General features: G+C 38.0%; 1 protein-coding gene across 1 annotated transcript in view; it reads left to right on the top strand.

Annotated features, from left to right (window-relative positions):
• Window positions 1-21,905, top strand: part of TERB2 (telomere repeat binding bouquet formation protein 2) — a 554,159-nt gene extending 532,254 nt beyond the window's left edge. The window contains exon 4 of the mRNA XM_044070775.1: window positions 21,629-21,905. Coding sequence (XP_043926710.1) covers window positions 21,629-21,780 — 152 coding nt within the window. The 3' untranslated portion in view covers window positions 21,781-21,905. The remainder of the gene's footprint in view (window positions 1-21,628) is intronic.
• Window positions 21,906-23,084: the final 1,179 nt, after the last annotated feature.

Raw genomic sequence — 23,084 nt, 5'->3', positions numbered from 1 at the left:
GTGGGGAGTCTTATTGGGCCCTGGAGAGAAAGGGAGAAACCAGCCCCAGAATGACTGTGATCTCTGTGTGCTCTTAAGGGAAATTGTACTTTATTGTGTGTGCATTTATTATCCTTTCCCAATGTGGATGCCCCTCACTGATGTTAGTGGTGCAGTTTCAATACAGTGTGATAACCAATAAATTGAAATTTTTCAACAAAGTACTATGTATATTACGTTACACTAGTTAAGTAATTTGAAGTCAAGGTACATCAGTTATCTGGCATTTTAACATTCCTGCCCATAATTGCTCTCATTTTGTTGCCATTCTAAAACCATTTCTAACATTTTCTTACCTTTTGCTTTATCACAAGGAAGGGTACTATGTGTATTCCCTGTGCAGATTGTTTTCCTATCATACCTCTCAAATGTCCAGATTATTTCTTCATATTCTTGGTCTATTTCTCATACAATCTGTGTTTTTTTTTTCTTGCAAATCATTCAGGAATTGAAGTTACTAAATAATGATAGACATTTGAGTGGCAGACTTCATATCCTTGAGAAGATGCATGTTTATGCAAAATCTGTTATTTTTTTACTTTCTTAACTTTGTTATTTTCTTAACTTTCTTAACTTTATAAGAGCAATATTTAAAACCTATCTATGGTTTTGCACCATCTTCTCCCCATTATTTTGGGGTTGTCCACAATTCTTGGGTTAATAGGTTGAGAAGTATGCTTGCTATTTTCACCATCCATTATGGCTAATAGTGCCTTCTGTCCTTCTTGTTTACTTGTTTTTATTTTGCTTTAATCTCATCTATCATATGTAGGGCTTCACTCATAGCTATTTGTCCTCACTGAGAGTTTTCTGCATATTTTGTCTTTAGGTGTGCTTACTTCCCAGTCAGGTTTATCTGTATACAAAATTTCTTTTATTGAAAAAATATTGGACTATTTTTCTATCAAATGTACAAGATCATTTTCCTGGAGATAGTCATGCACCATTTGCTTCAGTTGCAACTGAACAAACACAAGTAGTTCAGACTGCAATGATGTACTGTGTTGGATCAGTGTTGAGACCACTTTGTGCTTCTATGTGGGGTTTTACCTTTCTCCACTGTTCTGCAACTGAGTGTACATTATGTATTAGTTTGAGAAATGAGGGCACATAAGGGCTTGCCTTCTTGCAAAAAGATGCATTTAAGCATTTTCGAGGAGGAGTTAAATGAAGTGTGTTTTCAATCTTTTAGAGCTGTGTTTTTTGATGATCATACATTGATCTATGATAGTGGAAGCTACAGGATCAGATAGCCTTTTACCCTCACTAGGGGCAATAATATTCATTCCCTTTTCATTTACCTTGTCCTTTTTGGTTTATTTGTGTTAATATTTAGTATATTAGGGAAAATCAACAAGTAAAAGTTATTTTCATTAAGTACAAATGCCATAACATTTCATACTTGATATTCATCACCTCTTTTATCCAGTATAGAATCTAGTCTAGAGCAACATCCAAAATCTGATCTAGTGTAATTTGAAACTGAAAACTGGTTGCAGGAAGGAAGGCACCAAACACAAAACGTAAAAACAAGCAGTTTAATCCAAAATGAAGCGTGACGAAAAGCACTTAATTTTGGATTAAACTGCTTGTTCTTACATTTTGTGTTTGGTGCCTTGCTTCCTGCAACCAGTTTTCAGTTTTGTGTTCTTTCATCGGCTTGTGTCTTTTGCTACTGTAATTTGAGCTTAACTTAAGAGCAGATTTTTCATTTCTACACAAAATGGTGGCAAGTTCAATAATGTCTTATTGGAGGGTGTTCATTTTTCCGTTTTTAGTAATATTGTTACAGCGAGTAGTCCCAAAAATTGTTAAATTGCCCTTTTAATGCTGTCATGTCTGGCCTTGTCCAGCAGAATTGTAGATGTAGTTAGAAAAGCAATTTCAGACCACAATGCCTTAAATACATTCACTACATCAGGCCAGAATTCATGCATCATATGACACTTGTGGAGGAGACCCTGGAGAGATGGAGATATGCTCTAGAGAGAAGAGGAATGAAGGTCAGCAGGACTAAGACACAATATATGTGTGTGAATGAGAAGGAGGATAGAAGAATGCTGAGGATGCAAGGGGTAGAGGTGGCAAAGGTGGATGAGTTTAAATACTTGGGGTCAATATTTCAGAGTAACGGTGAGTGTGGAAGAGAGGTGAAGAAGAGAGTACAGGCAGGATGGAGTGGGTGGAGAAGAGTGTCAGGAGTGATTTGTGACAGATGAGTACCTGTAAGAGTGAAAGGGAAGGTCTATAAGAGGGTAGTGAGACCAGCTATGTTATATGGGTTGGAGATAGTGGCATTGACAAAAAGGCAGGAGTTTGAGCTGGATGTGGCAGAGTTAAAGATGTTAAGATTTGCACTGGGTGTGACGAAGGTGGACAGGATTAGGAATAAGTATATTAGAGGGTCAGCCCAAGTTGGAAGGTTTGGAGACAAAGCCAGAGAGGCAAGATTACGTTGGTTTGGACATGTGCTGCGGAGGGATGCTGAATATATTGGGAAAAAGATGCTAAGGATGAAGCTACCAGGTAACAGGAAAAGAGGAAGGCCTAAGATAAGGTTTATGGATGTGGTGAGAGAGGATATGCAGGTGGTTGGTGTGACAGAGCAAGATGCAGAGGACAGGAAGAAATGGAAACAGGTGATCCGCTGTGGCGACCCCTTACGGGAACAGCCGAAAGAAGATGATGATGATACTTGTTGAAAATATACAACCAGTCAGCTTTTACCTCTTTATTACATCTTCAGCAGTAAGTAGTGACTGAACTATATGTATATTTTTTTCTGGAGTAATGAAGACACTGTGCATATACTTCCAAGTGTATGCCTTCCAGTATATTACAGTAAATGTAAGATTTACTGATTTCCAAATCAAATTTCTATTTTTTTTCTTCTTTTAGTTCGATCAAATTCCAGGTTTCTAAAAAAATCCTAGTAATTCCTTTTTTGTATTATTGTAATCATTTAGAATCAATTTATATTTTCTTGACAAAATTATTTTAAATAAGTTCTATTTTGGTTATAGCAGATAGAGAAACAATAAGACTTGATATTTCTTTATTTTATTCTTTTGACAAATCTCATGACATATTATTTAAAACCTCATTTATCCTACAAATCAGAATCTTTGTAAAGCTGCTGGAATATATATTATCTGTTAATCTATTTATTATTTGAGTTTACTTGTTTTTGAAAACAGTGTGACCAGTATGTTAGTCCTTTATTTTAATAAGTTGTTCATGTTAATTAAGCTGGTACTATCAGTAAAACCCAAGCGTGGCAATTGGGAACACTGTGAATTATTTATTTTAATCATTGGGGATTTATAAAAATAATTTGTAATATTTCTGGGAACACCAGTTATGCATTTGAATGATTTTTTATTGTATAACTTCTGTCCATGTATGTCTTAACATACCATAACATTCTATTATTCACAATATCTAAGTAGTCTAAATTTTCATTGGCTTTTAATGGAAGAAAAATTAATCATTTCAGGGATTAACTTTCATTGGGTTTGACAAGGCTCATCTAACCAGCCTGATAGAGTTTTGAATAATGAAGCTTTTGTGTGTGTGTGTGTGTGTGTGTGTGTGTGTGTGTGTGTGTGTGTGTGTGTGTGTGTGTGTATGTGTGTGTGTGTATATATATATATATATATATATATATGGATCTATGTTGTTGGATCAAAAGTACGTTTCAGCGAAACATACATAAGCAAACTCACTTTCATGAAAGTGCATTTTATCAAAAATGCACTTTCACAAAAAAATAAACATGCCAAAAAACCTACAAAAATAAAGCCCTGCTCACACTTATGCAGGGTAGCAAGCCCCCTGCACCCCCATATGGGGGGCAGTGCCCCCACACCTCCCCTACTGCAATATTCTCATTCCGAGATCACACTACAGTGGGGAAAAGGGAATATCCGCCTATCCTCGCTGTACCGTGCTCTAAGCAACACTTTGCTTAGTTGTGCAATCAACAGTACATGTTGATGTACAACTAAATCTACATGCAAACAGAATTCACTGCACTGAAGTACGTTTCACTTAAATGTACTTTCGATGTTCAGACTAGGACCCATATATGTGTGTGTGTGTGTGTGTGTGTGTGTGTGTGTGTGTGTGTGTGTGCGCGCTCGTGCGTGTATATATATAATATATACACACACATATATATATATATATATATATATATATATATATATATATATGTGTGTGTGTGTGTGTGTGTGTGTGTGTGTATATTTAGAACTTAAAACCACTACAATAGAAGTACCTCACTGGATAATACAGGACACGGACATTAAATTTAGCGCTTTCATCCTCTTTTATTATGTGAACTTCCTCAAAAACAACTCAACTTACCCTCCCATACCATTTTATAGTCTTAATTAATCACATGGCATCCATGACATCATTAATTATTGTTCAAACCAATTCAAAAATAGATCCAAAAAATACAAAAAATTATTTGAAGCAATAAAATATACATACTTTTTTCTATTTATATATCAAAAAACACTTTAAGTTGATAGTGTCATTCAGACCTGATTCTCGGTATGGTCCTAAGCAAATCTGCCAAAAAGCCTCTTTACATTCTAACATATTCTTATTGTCACCACTAAAACATAAAGTGCCAACCTTATCTATAAAAAATTGAAATTTCTTAAAATCATTGCAAATAGCAGCATGCCTAGCCAAGGAATTCGTAAAATCTTTCTTCTTAATAGCTAGCTGATGTTCATAGATCCTGCTTTTCAGACATCTAATAGTTTTGCCTATATAATAGCTTGGGCATGATAAACAGGTCGCTATATATACCACAAACTCACTGTTACACGTAAAATGTTGTTTAGCCCAAAAAGTTTTGTTAATATGGCTGAGTGTAACAGAAGATGAATTACTTATAAGTCTACACTGTTTACAATGCTTACATGCATAGGTGCCCTTAATTTTTTGTCCATCATTTTGGCCACCTTTGTTTACATGGGTACGCCCATATTCCAGCATTCTTTTGATGTCTGCTACTTTTTTATAAGTAAACTTTGTAGTTCCTGTGTAAACTACTAGATCTTTCTTACCCAACATGACTTTCCAATTCTCTGTAATGATATTTTTAATGTGCCACATTTCATTAACTATCGGCAATGGAAATGCGCTAACATATTGTTGCACTTTATTGTTGTTTTCGTTTGTAGCATGGACCAGATTGCCAACCCTCATTTATTTATTACCTAGAATGGGGGAAGCAACACCCTTTCTAAGTCCCACAACCTGCTGTTCCAATTTTTTCAGCCATTGTTCACTATATCCTCTAAATATGAACAAGGACCTTAGGACATTTAACTCATCATAGAAAATATTATTGTCAGATGTTATCTGACTTAATCTAATGATTATTTTTTCATTGCATCCTTTTTCATGTGGGGAAGATGTAAGCTGTCTTTATGTTAATATTGATTTGCAAAAACTGACTTCCTAAAAATACTACTTGTAAATTTGTTGGTATCATTATCAAGCAATAAATGTATGTCCAAGAAATTAATGGACTCTCCAAAACCACTTATCTTGAATTCTAGAAAATCTGTGGTTTGATTTAATAGGAAACAAAGTTGATAACCTCATCATATCCCCCCCCCCCCACAAAAAGAACAAGTAATCTGTATAATGATAATATAACTTGACATTATTTGTGAAGGGATGAACAGTTAGAAACTTAGTTTCCCAATTTGCCATCACTATGTTTGCAAATGCTGGGGCTACCCTGGCTCCCATCGCCACTCCCGATTTTTGTTTAAACAACTGATCATTGAATCTAAAATAATTGTTATCCAAAACTAGATCCATTAATGAACATATGGTGTTTACTCTAGTGATTTCAAAATAAGTGTTATGTGTCAAGTATTCTCTCAAATATTATATTCCTACTACTTGATCTATGGATGTATATATTGACTTTACATCCAAAGTAGCAAAGCAGATTTGTCCTTGTGGCACTTTAAAATTATTTAAAATTTCCAATAAGTGCCATGAATCCTGCAAATAGTGTTTAGATTTCTGCACTATTGGATTGAGAATATAATCTAACCATACAGAGATTGTCTCCATTTTAGATGGGGGACAAAACCAGCACTGTTCCCAATAGTAACAGCTCTGGGAATGGAATAGAGAGAAATGATAATACTATCGCTGGTGTGGCCAGTTATGCTCAAGTGATTTCATCTTCTGAAAATAATAATTCTATGCAAAGATTGATCCTTTTATAGTGGACAAAATGGGGAACACACGGACACCAAAATGGATGAACACGACCCAAAACAAGGGAAAAGGGAGGGGGAAAAGCAGAAAGAAATGGTAATGGACAATTCAACACAGATTTATGGACTCGAAATTTTAAACTTGTCTAATGTTGTTTTGCCCAATGATATGGTATCTGTTTTAAAGAAAGGTTTTTCATTTATTCCTAATTGTTCTATAAATATTGTGGATGTTATTGATTTTAGGTTGTATCTTAGAAAGCTTAATTTGAATTACATTATGCATGACATCATGGAAAGTGTCAGTTTCATATCTAATATAGAATCTAGCAAGCCCAAAAAGGTAAGCACATTTAATCCGCCACTACATGCGACTCTTCAGGTATTTCAAGAACTGTGAGAATCTGAGTTCAGGAAGATAAATTATAAGCCTGAGATTTTGAATTTGAATAAGGATGAACACCAGGCTTTAATTTCTTTAAGTAGAATTCAAGAGCTCAGAATAATGAGGGCAGATAAGGGTGGTAAAATTGTAGTTATGAATACCACAGACTATACAAACTCTATAGCATCTATGTTACAACAAGATCAGACGTACAGGAAAGTAGAAATGGAGGATGTCAGAAAAAGTTATATAAGGTTGGACACTATTTTATTTGATATGTTTTGCCAAGGTGAAATTGGCAATAAGTGTTACAGCTATTTACAGGTAGACCATCCAAAAATGGCTGTATTTTTTGGCATACCTAAAGTAGAAAATATTAGTCAAAATCCACCATTTAGGTCGATTATTTCTGCAAGTAGATCTAAAATGGAGACAATCTATGTATGGTTAGATTATAATCTCAGTCCAATAGTGCAGAAATCTAAACACTATTTGCGGGATTCCTGGCACTTATTGGAAATTTTAAATAATTTTAAAGTGCCACAAGGACAAATCTGTTTTGCTACTTTGGATGTAAAGTCATTGTATACATCCATAGATCAGGTAGTAGGAATAGAATATTTGAGAGAATACTTGACTCATAACACTAATTTTAAAAACACTAGGGTAAACACCATATGTTCATTAATGGCTCTAGTTTTGGATAACAATTATTTTAGATGCAATGATCAGTTGTTTAAGCAAACATCGGGGGTGGCGATGGGAGCCAGGGTAGCCCCAGCATTTGCAAACATAGTGATGGCAAATTGAGAAACAAAGATGTGAGAGTGTTCAATCTCGCCTTTGTTCTTACACATGGGTTCGGAGCCGATCCTCGGCTCCGTGCCGGCCGACTGCAAGCTCTGCATCGAGAAGAAGCTCGAGGACATCTAATACCCACAATCCCCCTCTGCCTTTACCTCAGATCTAGTTTGCCGCTGCTGCATACGCATCGCTGGAGGCTAGCTCGAGGCTTTTCAGATAAGATTTTAACTATTTTGGTTAAATTTTCAAAAGAACTTCTTTAAGATCTATAGTTATTGAAAGTTAGTGTACGGTGTGTGAGTAGAGCAGAATTCTCGGTACCATTAATTTAGTTTAACTTAGTTTAACTAACTGGTATAGAGTTTTTCGGGGCCTACCACCCCTACTTGGATTGACAATCGGACTTACAAAATACCGGATTTGACTTTTTGTTACCTGGATTGACTGTTACTGGACTTGACTGTTTTCTTTCTCTTTTCATTATGTCTGAGAAAATGAAATCTGGCTTCAAACGTTGTCAGTGTGGCCAAAAGATGTCGGTCACAGACAACCACAGTTCCTGTGTCTACTGTCTTGGCCCTCTCCACTTACAAGAGGACTGTTCTATTTGTCACTCTTTTAGTGGGAGGGTCATGACAGATAGGCGCAGGAAACTGATGGATAGAGGATTGTTGAAACCCTCTTTCCAGGAGGCTCTGGATGCTTCAGACCAGGCATCCAAGTCCTCGAAGGGGTCGAAGACGTCGGAGCCCAAGTCATCGGCTCCGAGCTCTTCGGGTATAGTTAGATCACCGGTTCCACAGACTTCGGGGCCGAGTGTTCAACTGTTGGCAGTTTCCGAGCCTCGAGTCTTGGAACCGGTGACGGAGCTCCCTCCACCGACTCTGTTGAGGTCGGCTCCGTCTTCGATCCCTTCGACTCGTTCTTCCAGGCCCCTTTCCGACACCGATGTGGACCGTGTGGTGCAGAAATTGATGGAGCATACGGCCCTATCCAAGCTTATCTCGGTCTCTCAGTTGATGTCGAGACTTGAAGGCCTGCCACTATCTCCATCTGTTCCTCCTCCGAGACCTGTCCAGTCTTCAGAGCCGGAAGAAGCTGAACTGATGATTGTGGAGCCCTCGGTGCCAGAACCGTCTTTTTCTCGGTCGGCACCGTTCACCTCAACTCCATCCGATCCGGTACTGGAGTCTCGGGGCCGAAGATCCGTCTTTGGTTCCGGGACCGAGAGTCGGACCGATGTTTCAGTTCCGACGCTCCCTCTCGGGGCCTCGGCACGGATCGACTCGGTTCCGTCCTCGGGGTCGGTGCCTTCGGTTCCTGTTTCAGGGATTCTTCCCATTTCTTCGGAACCGGGAGATACCTCGACTCGGGACCCGGGGGCCTTCGACCTCATGAGGAAGGTGTTGTCTACCCAGACAACCACATCAGCAGGTACAGCTTCTCCTCCCCACAAAGGACCGTTATCCTCCTCTGCACCCACGGCCACGTCCAAGCGTCGGGCACCAGTGTCTCAGCCACCCCTGGAGGGTGCCCCTCTTCCTCGGAGGCTTCTTCGGATGCTCCCCACGAAGAAGTCCCTAGGAAAAGACTGTGTAAGAGGAGACACTTGGATTCTCCACAAGAATCCTTGACATCTGATACTGACTTAGATGAGTCAGAAGGGTCCCCTAAGTCACCTTCAGAGGATGTCTCTTTTCTGACATCTTGGAGATCCTAAAACAGAGAGGTGACTGGCAAGCCCTCCCCCCTTCTGAGGATGAGTCAGTTTTGCTGAAGGCATTTGGTGCTCGCCCTTCCTCCTCCTGGGTCACTCCGCCCTTTGATGAGTTAATGGAATTGATTGCTCAAGGGCGTGGAGACACCTGACACGGTGGAACCAGTCCCTAGGAAGCCAAATAAGTACATTATGGCACCACAGGACAAGGCTTACCTCACCAAAGGAGTTCCAGTAGACGCCATGGTGGTGGCAGCGCCACGAAAAGGAGATGTCGGAGTCTTCCTCATCTGTCCATCCGCCTAACAAAGATTCTAGGACCATGGACAGATACAGGAAGCGCATTTTCAGTTCAGCGGCTTTCTCTATGCGTTCCCTGAACTATTTGACTCATTTTACACATTTACAGAGGGATCTAGTCAAAGAGTTGGGAGATACCCTCCAGGGTACTACAGATGCTGCTGTTTCAGAGAAAGTTTCAGCGCATCTCAACACCCTTACATCCATTGTAAACTCGTCCATGAGGCTGATATCCTATGCAGCCGAAGGATCGAGTAGGGCAGCGGCTTCAGCAATTGCTCTTCGTAGGCAATGATGGATGCGCTTAAGTTCGTTATGAAGCCTTCAAGTCTTCCTTTACTAACGCCCCATTTGACGGAGCCACACTTTTTGGCCCTAAAGTAAAGGAGACCCTTACCCGGTGTGAACAGGAGGGAAAGACTCTGTCTGCTGTCGGAGTCCGTTTTCCACCCTTCCAGACCGTACCCCAAAGGGCAACGTGGTGGGAAAATGTGGTTTCAAAACCCCAAGGATCTTTCCCAAACACACAGGGTGATGCCCCCTCTAGAGGCAGAGGGGGGGGCAGAGGTGGAAGACGCCGCCCTGGCGGCAGAGGGGGTCCGCAAAACCAAGGTGACAGGGATAACCTCCCTGGCAAACCTTTCAGCACTCCTGAGAGGAGGCCCGACTGTCCTGCTCTGGAGGCAGTCGGGGTCGCTAGCTTTATACCCTCAGGCCTGGCAAAACCTCTCTTCAGACAATTGGGTAAAAGCATTGTTACCAGAGGTTACAAAATCCCATTTCTATCCACACCCATTCCAAAGAGAAAACTCCCAGATGTACCACCCCATCTGCGAGACCCAGCAGCTACAGAAATTTCAAAGCTGCTAAGAAAAAGAGTCATCCAACCAGTCCCAGCGGACCAAATAGGATTCGGAACTTACTCAAGGTTCTTTTTAGTTCCAAAGAAAACAGGGGACTGGAGGCCGATTCTGGACCTAAGCCATCTCAACACCTTTGTCAAGAAGGAAAAGTTCAGAATGGTCATGCTTCAATCGATCCTTCCATTCTTACGGAAGGACGACTGGATGTGCTCGATAGATCTGAAGGACGCATACTACCACATCAAAATGGCCAGGGCGTCCAGGGATCATTTGCGCTTCCGGCTGGGAGCCAGTCACTATCAGTTTCGAGCCCTGCCCTTTGGTCTGACTACAGCCCCCAGGGTCTTCACCAAATGCATGGCAGTGGTAGCGTCTCATCTGAGGCGCCTAGGATTCCAGGTGTTTCCGTATCTGGACGACTGGCTCCTGTCTGCCACCACCAGGCCAACTGATACAAGCCAGGGATTACACCCTACAACTTTGTACACACCTTGGCATTTCAGTAAATTTCGAAAATCGTTGCTACAGCCATCACAGCATATCTTATTCATAGGAGCGGAATTAGATACGTCATTTAGTTCTAAAACTTCCTACAGAAAGAATAGTAGCACTTCAATTCAACATTTCCCTTCTACTGTCGTCCAGAAAGTCACCGCAAAATTGTTCTGAAAGTTTTGGGTCTCATGGCAGCTTCTCTCATTGCGATACCATTGGGAAGACTGCACATGAGAGTGCTACAATGGCTTCCGTTTGCACAATGGTCATTCCAACAACTTCCACTGACTCACGAAATTTTGATAACGAAAACATGCAAATCACACCTAATGTGGTGGTTACAGACTTGCAACCTATCCAGCGGAAGACCATTTGTGCTACCCGCACCGTCAGCGACGATAACCACGGACGCTTCCCTGATAGGGTGGGGGGGCATCTTTCAGGGACAGACAGTCCAAGGCGAATGGACCAATCTGGAGTACAATCTGCACATCAATGTTCTGGAGTTGAGGGCAGTGTTTTTGGCGTTGCAACACTTTGCTCCCCTCCTTCCTCCAGGAACCATTGCAGTTCAGACAGACAACATGTCCGTAGTCTGGTACATAAACAAGCAAGGGGGAACCAGGTCTTACCAACTATGCAGAGAGGCCATGAGAATTTGGCAATGGGCAGAGTCCACCGGTCGCTTTCTGATCGCAACGCACATCCCGGGGTCATCCAACGTCATAGCCGACAGGCTGAGCAGGGCAATACTATTGCCTCACGAGTGGTCCCTCAAACAGTCAGTTGCGAGAAGGATATTTCGCAAATGGGGCCAGCCTACCTGCGATCTGTTTGCGTCTCCAATGAACGCCAAATGCAGGAGCTACTTTGCCCTATTACCCCCTCCAGGGGAAGTCCCCAGGGACGCACTGGTGCACGATTGGCCCCCGGGTCTCCTGTATGCTTTTCCTCCATTTCCCCTGATTGCAAAGTTTCTACAGAAAGCCAACAACCTTCAGAGGACTATTATTCTCATTGCCCCGTTCTGGCCTCGTCAAATTTGGTTTCCCTTTCTATTAAGGCCACCGCATTCGGGGACCTTGGATGCTGGACCCAGAGCCAGATCTACTGACTCACTCGTCAGGAGTTCCTCACCCATCTCTAGAATCTCTCCATCTAGCAGCTTGGCTGCTCCGCTTCCCTTTCTAGCCAGGTCGGTTCCACTTACATCGGCGGTTCAAGATATTTTAGTAGCTTCTCATAAAGTTTCCACTACTAAGACTTACACCAGTAAGTGGAAACGCTTTGTCTTTTGGGCGAGTCACATCATTTGGACCCTGTTAGAGCTCCATTAAACAAGGTTTTAGAGTTCTTGACTGAACTATTTCATGAAGGAGCTTCCCCGGCTACTTTAAGAGTACAGTTAGCTGCCATTTCTAACTATCATGTAGAGGAATGTGGTGCCTATTATGGCTCACAGACTGTCTAAAGCCTTTTAAAAGGTTCTTTTCATATCAGACCACCAGTCAGAAGTCCGACATCACCGTGGAATTTAAACCTGTTGCTCTCTAAATTGATGTTGCCATCCTTTGAACCAGCCTCAAGTTGCACATTGAAATTTTTGTCATGGAAAACTTTATTTCTAGTGGCCATTACATCTGCTAGACGAGTGTCTGAGCTTCAGGCCCTTTCTGTCAAGCATCCTTATTTAATATTTCATTCTGACAGAGTATCCCTACGCACTAATCCATCCTTTCTTCCCAAAGTTTGTTCTTCTAGTAATATTAATCAGTCCATTGAACTACCCACCTTCTTTAAGAACCACTCTAATAAATTGGAGTATATGTTGCACAAACTGGACGTCCATAGACAACTCAGATTTTATTTGGATAGAACAAAAGATCACAGGAAATCTGATCAACTATTTGTAGCTTTTGCTGACAGCAGAAAGGGTCTTGCAGTTACGAAACAAACTCGTTCTAAATGGCTAACTGACTGTATCACATATGTTTATGAAGCCTCTGATCAAACATTATCAACAAAACCCAAAGGACATTCCACCAGATCAGTTTCTACATCTTTGGCTCACGCAGCTCGCTACCACTAGACACTATTTGTGCGGCTGCTTCTTGGGCTAAGCCAGATACTTTTCTATCACATTACAAACTGGAAAGGGTTTCTAGGATAGGGCAACCTTTGGTTCCACTGTGCTCAAGAACGTTCTCCCTTGAGTTCCTCAGGATCATGGAGCTAGGGACGCTACCCATGTGTAAGAACAAAGGCGAGATTGAACACTCTCACATAAAGAAGTTATGTACTTACCATAACGCTCCATGTGGAGTGCTCATCTCGCCTTGGTTATTACACTCCCACCCTTCCCACCCTTAGGAAGAACGTTCGATTTGGTGCCTGGTCTGGAGTATTCTCCTTCTGCTGTTGCAGTATTAGTGTTACTATCATACCCTTGGTATGTTTGTATATATGTACTTATGTATATAGTTTGGCATGTGTGTTTTATGTCTGGTTTGCTTGCAAACTAGATCTGAGGTAAAGGCAGAGGGGGATTGTGGGTATTAGATGTCCTCGAGCTTCTTCTCGATGCAGAGCTTGCAGTCGGCCGGCACGGAGCCGAGGATCGGCTCCGAACCCATGTGTAATAACCAAGGCGAGATGAACACTCCACATGGAACGTTATGGTAAGGACATAACTTCTTTTTTCTAACTATTCAACCCTTCACAAATAATGTCAAGTTGTATTATCGTTATATAGATTACTTGTTCTTTTTGTGGGTGTGTGTGGGGGGGTATGATGAGTTTATCAATTTTGTTTCCTATTTAAATCAAATCACAGACTTTCTAGGATTCCAGATAATTGGTTTTGGAGAGTCCATTAATTTCTTGGACATACGTTTATTGCTTGATAATGATATCAAAAAATTTACAAGTAGTATTTTTAGGATGTCAGTTTTTGCAAATCATTATTTACATAAAGACAGCTTACATCCACCCCACATGAAAAAGAGTGTAGTGAAAAGACAAATCATTAGATTAAGTCGGTTAACATCTGACGATTATATTTTTTATGATGAGTTAAATGTCCTAAGGTCCTTGTTCATATTTAGAGGTAATAGTGAACAATGGCTGAAAAAATTAGAACAGCAGGTTGTGGGACTTAGAAAGGGTGTTGCTTCCCCCATTCTAGGTAATAAAGAAATGAGGGTTGATAACCTGGTCCATGCTACAAATGAAAACAACAATAAATTGGAAAAATATGTTAGTGCATTTCCATTGCTGATAGTTAATGAAATGTGGCACATTAAAAATATCATTACAAAGAATTGGAAGGTCATGTTGGGTAACAAAGATCTAGTAGTTTACACAAGAGCTACACCAAAGTTTACTTATAAAAAAGTAGTAAATATCAAAAGTGTTCTGGAATATGGGCATACCCATGAAAACAAAGGTGGCCAAAATGATGGATAAAAAAATTAAGGGCACCTATGTATGTAAGCATTGTAAACAGTGTAGATTTATAAGTAATTTATCTTCTGTTACACTCAGCCATATTAACAAAACTTTTTGGGATAAACAACATTTTACATGCAGCAGTGAGTTTGTGGTATATATAGCGACCTGTTTATCATGCCCAAGGTATTATATAGGCAAAACTATTAGATGTCTGAAACGCAGGATCTATGAACATCAGCTAGTTATTAAGAAGAAAGATTTTACGAATTCCTTGGCTAGGCATGCTGTTATTTACAATGATTTTAAGAAATTTAATTTTTTTTTGTCATAGATAAGGTTGACACTTTATATTTTAGTGGTGACAATAAGAATATGTTAGAATGTAAAAAGGCTTTTTGGCAGATTTGCTTAGGTGCAGACCGAGAACCAGGTCTGAATGAAACTATCAACTTAAAGTGTTTTTTTGATATAGAAATAGAAAAAAAGTACTTATATTTTATTGCTTCAAATAATTTTTTTGTATTTTTTGGATCTATTTTTGAATTGGTTTGAACAATAGTTAATGATGTCACTGATGTCATGTGATTAATTAAGACTATAAAATGGTATGGGAGGGAAAGTTGAGTTGTTTCTGAGGAAGTTCACATAATAAAAGTGGACGAAAACAGTAAACCTAGTGTCCATGTCCTGTATTATCCAGTGAGTTACTTCTATTGTGGTGTTTTTAAGTTCCAAGTTTTAAGTTTTAACAAGTTTTGTGTGTTTCTTATTCGTGTTGTTTTACTGAAGTACCTTTCAGATGGCTACAGAGGACACATCACAGGACACTTTATTAAATTTATCAACTTATCTGTTTCCCGAAAGTGGAACGAATAGTTTTGAACAGTTAATCAACATCATTACAAGTGCAGTTAAGGATAGTTTGGTGAAATATTCAAGTCCGCACATTTTAAATGGCAGTAATTCAAAAGGGTCCCGCCAAGAGAATGCTGGATTACTTCATTCCGTTAGTGGCGTTTACCCGGAGGGAAGCAGAGGTTCTGGCGAATATGGAGAACATAGAGAGCACGGCTTTCTGCTAAACAATGTTTTGAAACATGTTTTTCAGAGGACGGATAATCCGTTTTCCATCATTTGTGAAACGATGCTCACGAAAACAGTAGGTAATTATCAACAAGATAATAACAATGCAGATTTAACAAACTGTAAATGGTCTATTTATGAACTAGAGAAGCAGACAGTTAGGTTTGTAACTTTGGATATTGAGATAAAGTATCTAGAGGAATGCATTAAAAAAAATGTGTTCCACACGGACTAAGGACTGCCAAATTTCCTAATTGTGCAGTTCCCAGCGATAACTTGTACAATGAACTGATAAATTTATATAATGAAACAAGAATCAATGTGATGCGCATTTTGATAACATATTATAGTGATGAACTTTGTAAGGTGAAGGATTTAATGCGTGAGTTGGATGCACGCATTAAAGGGTTTGTTTTCCCAACCTTCACCAACTATACAATGGTAAAGGAGCTAAAGCGGATAGGCAGCGAGCTTCTGTCATTTCAAGGAAACAGTCCAAGTTAAAAAGAGATATTTTGGCATATAATAATCACAGTGCATATGGTGTGAAATAGAGAAATGTAACGATAGACAATTTTAACACCGGTGTTACAATGGAAACTGTGCAGCAGTCTTAACAACAACATAAATTGGACTGGTATTGACAGTAATAGTACCCCCACAAAGAAATGGGGGACAAAACCAGCACTGTTCCCAATAGTAACAACTCTGGGAATGGAGTAGAGAGAAATGATAATAATATGGCTGGTGTGGGCAGTTATGCTCAAGTGGTTTCATCTTCTGAAAATAATAATTCTATGTATAACACTGGTCCTTTTATAATGGACAAAATGGGGAACAAACGGACACCGAAATGGTTGAACATGACCCAAAACAAGGGAAAAGGAAGGGGGAAAAGCAGAAAGAAATGGTAACGGACAATTCAATACAGATTTATGGATTCGAAATTTTAAACTTGTCTAATATTGTTTTGTCCAATGACATGGTATCTGCTTTAAAGAAAGGTTTGTCCTGTTCGATTCTCAGCTAAAGTGTCTTCTGTGTGGAGATATGCATGAATGGGCATACCTTCGTTGAAGGTTCTGCGTCAGGCCTGGCAAGTCGGTACGTAAAAATCTACTGCCAATCATTAGCAGACCGGAGTTCCACTGTGGCGACCCCTAACTGGGAAAAGCCGAAAGATACAACAAGTTCTATGAATATAGCGAATGTTATTATTAATTTTAGGTTGTATCTTAGAAAGCTTAATTTGAATTACATTATGCATGACATCATGGAAAGTGGCAGTTTCATATCTGATATAGAATCTAGCAAGCCCAAAAAGCCAAGCACATTTAATCCACCACTACATGCAACTCTTCAGGTATTTCAAGAACTGTATGAATCTGAGTTCAGGAAGATAAATTATAAGCCTGAGATTTTGAATTTGAATAAGGATGAACACCAGGCTTTAACTTCTTTAAGTAGAAATCAGAATAATGAGGGCAGATAAGGGTGGTAAAATTGTAGTTATGAATACCACAGACTATACATACTCTATAACATCTATGTTACAACAAGATCACATGTACAGGAAAGTAGAAATGGAGGATGTCAGAAAAAGTTACATAAGGTTGGATACTATTTTATTTGATATGTTTTGCCAAGGTGAAATTGACAACAAATGTTACAGCTATTTACAGGTAGACCATCCAAAAATGGCTGTATTTTTTGGCATACCTAAAGTACAAAATAGTAGTCAGAATCCACCATATAGGCCAATTATTTCTGCAAGTAGATCTAAAACGGAGACAATCTCTGTATGGTTAGATTATATTCTCAGTCCAATAGTGCAGAAATCTAAACACTATTTGCGGGATTCCTGACACTTATTGAAAATTTTAAATAATTCTAAAGTGCCACAAGGACAAATCTGTTTTGCTTCTTTGGATGTAAACTAGGGTAGACACCATATGTTCATTAATGGATCTAGTTTTGGATAATTATTTTAGATTCAATGATCAGTTGTTTAAGCAAAAATCGGGTGTGGCGATGGGAGCCAGGGTAGCCACAGCATTTGCAAACATAGTGATGGCAAATTGGAAAACAAAGTTTCTATCTGTTCATCCCTTCACAAATAATGTCAAGTTATATTATCATCATATAGATGACTTGTTCTTTTTTGGGGGGGGATATGATGAGTTTATCAATTTTCTTTCCTATTTAAATCAACCCACATATTTTCTAGAATTCAATATAAGTGGTTTTGGAGAGTCCATTAATTTCTTGGACATATGTTTATTGCTTGATAATGAAACTAAAAAATTTACAAGTCGTATTTTTAGGAAGTCAGTTTTTGCAAATCAGTATTTACATAAACACAGCTTACATCCACCCCACATGAAAAAGGGTGTAGTGAAAGGACAAATCATTAGATTAAGTCAGTTAACATCTGATGATAATATTTTCTATGATGAGTTAAATGTCCTAAGGTCCTTGTTCATATTTAGGGGTTATAGTGAACAATTGCTGAAAAACGTGGAATAGACTTAGAAAGGGTGTTGCTTCCCCATTCTAGGTAATAAGGAAATGAGAGTTGGTAACCTGGTCCATGCTACAAACAAAAACAACAATAAAGTGGAACAATATGTTAGTGCATTTCCATTGCTGATAGTTAATGAAATGTGGCACATTAAAAATATCATTACAGAGAATTGGAAGGTTATGTTGGGTAACAAAGATCTAGTAGTTTACACTGGAACTACACCAAAGTTTACATATAAAAAAGTAGTAAACATCGAAAGTATGCTGGAATATGGGCATACTGATGAAAACAAAGGTGACCAAAATGATGGAAAAAAATTAAGGGCACCTATGTGTGTAAGCATTGTAAACAGATGAAAACAAAGGTGACCAAAATGATGGAAAAAAATTAAGGGCACCTATGTGTGTAAGCATTGTAAACAATGAAGATTTATAAGTAATTCATCTTCTGTTACACTCAGCCATATTAACAAAACTTTTTGGGCTAAACAACATTTTACGTGCAGCAGTGAGTTTGTGGTATATATAGCGACCTGTTATCATGCCCAAGCTATTATATAGGCAAAACTATTAGATGTCTGAAACACAGGATCTGTGAACATCAGCTAGCTATTAAGAAGAAAGATTTTACAAATTCCTTGGCTTAGCATGCTGCTATTTGCAATGATTTTAAGAAATTTAAATTTTTTTGTCATAGATAAGGCTGACGTTTTATGTTTTAGTGGTGACAATAAGAATATGTTAGAATGTAAAGATGCTTTTTGGCAGATTTGCTTAGGTGCAGATCGAAAACCAGGTCTGAATGAAACTATCAACTTAAAGTGTTTGTTGATATACAAATAGAAAAAGGTGTGTATATTTTATTGCTTCAAATCATTTTTTTGTATTTTTTGGATCTATTTTTGAATTAGTTTGAACAATAATTAATGATGTCATGGATGTCGTGATTAATTAAGACTATAACATGGTATGGGAGGGTAAGTTGAGTTGTTTCTGAAGAAGTTCACATAATAAAAGTGGATGAAAGTGCTAAATTTAGTGTCCATGTCCTGTATTATCCAGTGAGTTACTTCTATTGTGTTGTTTTTAAGTTCCGAGTTTTAGGTTTTAATGAGTTTTGTATGTTTCTTGTGTATATATATATATATATATATATATATATATATGTGTGTGTGTGTGTGTGTGTGTGTGTGTGTAATCTTATATGGTTTATAAATGATGTTCTTGGGTTGGATGTAAACCAAAAAAAATGATAAAATTCATTTATTTTGGTGCTGATTTTATATTAGGGACTTGTGACTTAACTTATAGTCTATACAGAAATTTAGGTAATAATATCATTAGTATTAAGATTAATCTTTTTTCAAATTAAAATAATGTTTAATTCCATTTTAATATATCTAGTAGTTTAATTTAGAATATCAGTAAAGTAGGTTTTTATATTATAATTTTGTTTATGTCTGCTGAAATCCTTATTCCTAATTACATTATTTCTGATTTAAACCAATTAAATTTATATTCTGCTTTGAAGTTATAGTTAATGTTCTGGTATACTAGGATAGTTTTAATTCTGTTCTTGTTAAATTGCATTTTTAGAACTTACTGATAGTGTCGGGTGGAATTATCAGTTACTTGTACTGAATAGTTTATATCACCTTCTGTCAATAAAATGTCATCTGCAAGTAACTAAATTATAGATTGATATTTCCCAGAGGTGGGAAAAACTTCATTTTTTAGTAGTTCTGATTTGATTTGCACGGGATTCAATGGTTGAAGCAAACATTAAATGTGATAACAGTTAGCCCTGATAGTTCCTTTCCTTATATGAATAACTTGAGAAAGAAGGGGCCTTTCCTTATATGAATAACTTGAGAAAGAAGGGGCTCCTATTTTAACATGTGATTTTGATTCAAAATATAAACCTTTTGTTATATCTATGACATTTTCTGGGAAACCAAAACATTCTGGAATATTAAATACTCAGCCCTCAATTCTATCCTTGACTAGATATTTGTGTCTGACCCCAGCAAGCATGCTGTCTCAGGGTTTCTATCACTTAGTGATCATGAACCTATATTCATCAATAGATAGATCACCCACCAGCCAAAAACATCACTACAGAACTACCCAAATATTTCTTTCATCCTGATATACTTGATAATGTACTAAAATCCTATGTTCTAGACAAAGCTGTCAACAAATTCAACAATATATTCACGAATCCTTTAAATACCCTTGCCCCTAAAAAGAGTATAAAATACTCAAACCCCATGGCTGTCTCATTCTACAAGAACTCTTATGCAAAAATGTGACAAAGCATGGTACAAAGATAAAACACCTCAAACCTTACATCTATACAAGAAGTTGCTCTACCTCACCATGAAGCAAATTCACCTAGACAAAAAATAATGCTTTTAACCACAAGATAATAAAAAAAAAATCCAAAGAAATTCTGGACCTCAATTAAGAAAATATTTCAACCTGTCTCTTCTTCCTCACACACCCCTATCTAGACTTATCCACCTCAGAAACAGCTACCAAATTTAACACTTTATCAGCATCATAGCCTCTCTTACCTAGACCTCTCTTCAATCATTTAATGTACCTCAAAACTCTACTATTCCTGATATTCATGCCTTCAATTTCCAACCGTTTACCACATCATATGTTAAACTAAAAAAAGTAAACCCTGTTCTCCTTCTGCTGATGATCTCCCTACTGAGTACCTTAAGCTTGCTGCAGAGTCTATAGCATATCTAGTCTCAGTTCTCATTAACTGATCTACTCAAGGCTCCCATGTCCTTTGGAGAAAAAAATACATTCATTATTCCCCTCCGTTAAGGAGGTAAAACTCTGAAATTTACAACTTTAGGCCAGTAGCCATCTTGTCCCTCCCCTTTATAAGAGCCTGGAAAAGGGTATACTTAAGCAACTCTTCATAACCTTTTGCAAAATGATCTCCTAACACAATATGGTTTCTGAACAGGCCATCGAACCATTACAGCTCTCCTCAACTTTTACAACACCATTAAAAAGGCTAGAGACCAAGGAAAGTAGTTCTCATCTGTTTTTCTGTATACATTGTCACATGAGAAACTTCTGATGCAAATGTCCTCCATGGGCTTTTCCAAACCACCTTTTCAGTGTTTTTTTTTTTTACCTTCCCTGAAGGATATCAATCTGTCAAGTGGCCCTCTTCTTTCTTTCCTTTTCTCCAAGTTGAAATGAATATTCATCAAGGCTGTGTTCTCAGTACAACACTCTTTTTGTCAATAACCTGTATACTTCCTCTCAGCAGTTTTCCCTCATTCAATATGCAGATGTAGGCACATCATAGAAGCTTTTTATAAATTTATTTAATTGGAAACAGTTTTGCTGTGAGGTCAGTGTTGCTCAGCCTGTGTAACTGCCTTGGACACATATGTAAATTACTTTAACTTCTTCATGTATTGCAAATCAGTAAAAGTTAAATTACCTGCAAATCAGTGTATGAAATGGAAATTCATCCAGTGATTTGTTTGAGTTGACACGGACAAGATATTTAACAACTACGTTTATATTTTGTATAATTTTTATTATCATAGCATAAAATATCATTGAATCATTATATGTGAAGCATTTTGATAGCAACAAATGAAAAGAAATCTAACAACAGTTACTTGTTTAGTATTTATGATAGTATCCTCAATGTATCTGTTTTATTAAACAGGCTATTCCTTTGTTGGAGGACTACAGAAGTATTCAGGAGAATTGCGTGACTTTATTCCTGGCTGCTTTGGATATGAGGCTTATCATATTCAAAGTGAATTGAACATCTCATCTGGCAAAACTGGAGTTAAAAGAAAAGCAACCGAGAACTAGCTTAGCATTAATATGTTAAGGGTCTTGTAATGTTCTAGGTTGTTATATAATACTATTGCTATTTTGATGCAAAACTGAAAACTGACTGCATCTGACAACTGTAATAAACCTTAAGTTCAGAAGTGTATTATTACAGCTAAAATTATTTACATATTTAAAATGTGAAAACATAAATTCCAATGTTCATGCTTTTTAATGGGCATATTGGAGTGGGTTAACATGTTACTGCAGTGGGTAAACATGTTACTGGTCAACATTAACTAATCTGAAGTTATGAGTTTTTCTTCTTGTTTTATTATTTAGAATATACAGCTAAGAATATTTTTCAGGCATTCTAAAAGAAGGCTATCAGTTAGAAAAAAAAGAAGTATTGATATTTATATATGTGCTTTTTAAGGAGCACCTAGAAGATGTAATGTTCATCATTAGTTGCAGTAGCATAAGCTATGTGGGACATATCATGCTAAGGTCTAGACGTCTAGCCAATATTCAAAAGCTTTTGGGTGCATTCCACATGCAGCATATATCCAATTAGGGATGAGAACATGCTGCTATAAAAGTAAACTTACAGGAGCCAATATTCAGAACTTTTTCGTTGTTGAAGATACCAGCCAGACATGGTATTTGCTGTATCTTCAGTTGTTCAGCGGTCAGCTAGTTTGATATTTTGGACAGATAAGTACCCTGTTGAGGACTTTTCTTCCACATTTCTGTGAAAAGTATTGTTTGTTATTGCTTATGTATAAGTGAAATGGAAGATGTCCATATAAATGGCTGATTCTGTATAGAGATTTGCATACAGCTTATCTTTTTTTTGCCTAAGGAATAAACAGAGAGATGTATTTCCACATTGGTGCCTATTAATGCAGATCTCAGCAGGAGAAAAACAAGTTAATATGGAAGAGCTAGGCAAATAATCTATAGAAACAAACAATAAATAAATAAATAAATAAAAACACGATAAGGCTGAGGCTTCCCATTCTTCTCATATAATCTATCTGTATTTATCAAGTGTTTTCTTCCAAAGACTGTGAGAATGAGGATGGGAATCCTCAGACTCATCTTGTTTTTTGTTTCTGTTTCGGACTAAGCAGTGGCAGATTATCTGCTTAGCTCTTCTGCATTTACGTGGTTTTGGCCTGCCGAGATCTGTATTAACTGGTAGTGTACCTGAATATTGAAAAAAGGAATATTTCCTACATTAAGGTCCTAAAGAGATTGAGCTTGAGGTTAGCTCCAACTTGGATGTATACCCTTCCATTGATGTTTTATGGTTATTCCTGCATAACAGCACCATTGAGTGT

Source organism: Protopterus annectens, chromosome 4.part1 (assembly GCF_019279795.1).
Source record: "Protopterus annectens isolate FY-2018-M chromosome 4.part1, PAN1.0, whole genome shotgun sequence".
Classification (NCBI taxonomy): domain Eukaryota; kingdom Metazoa; phylum Chordata; order Ceratodontiformes; family Protopteridae; genus Protopterus; species Protopterus annectens.
Note: the sequence above shows the minus strand (reverse complement) of the source record. Positions and strands in the feature narration are given on the sequence as shown.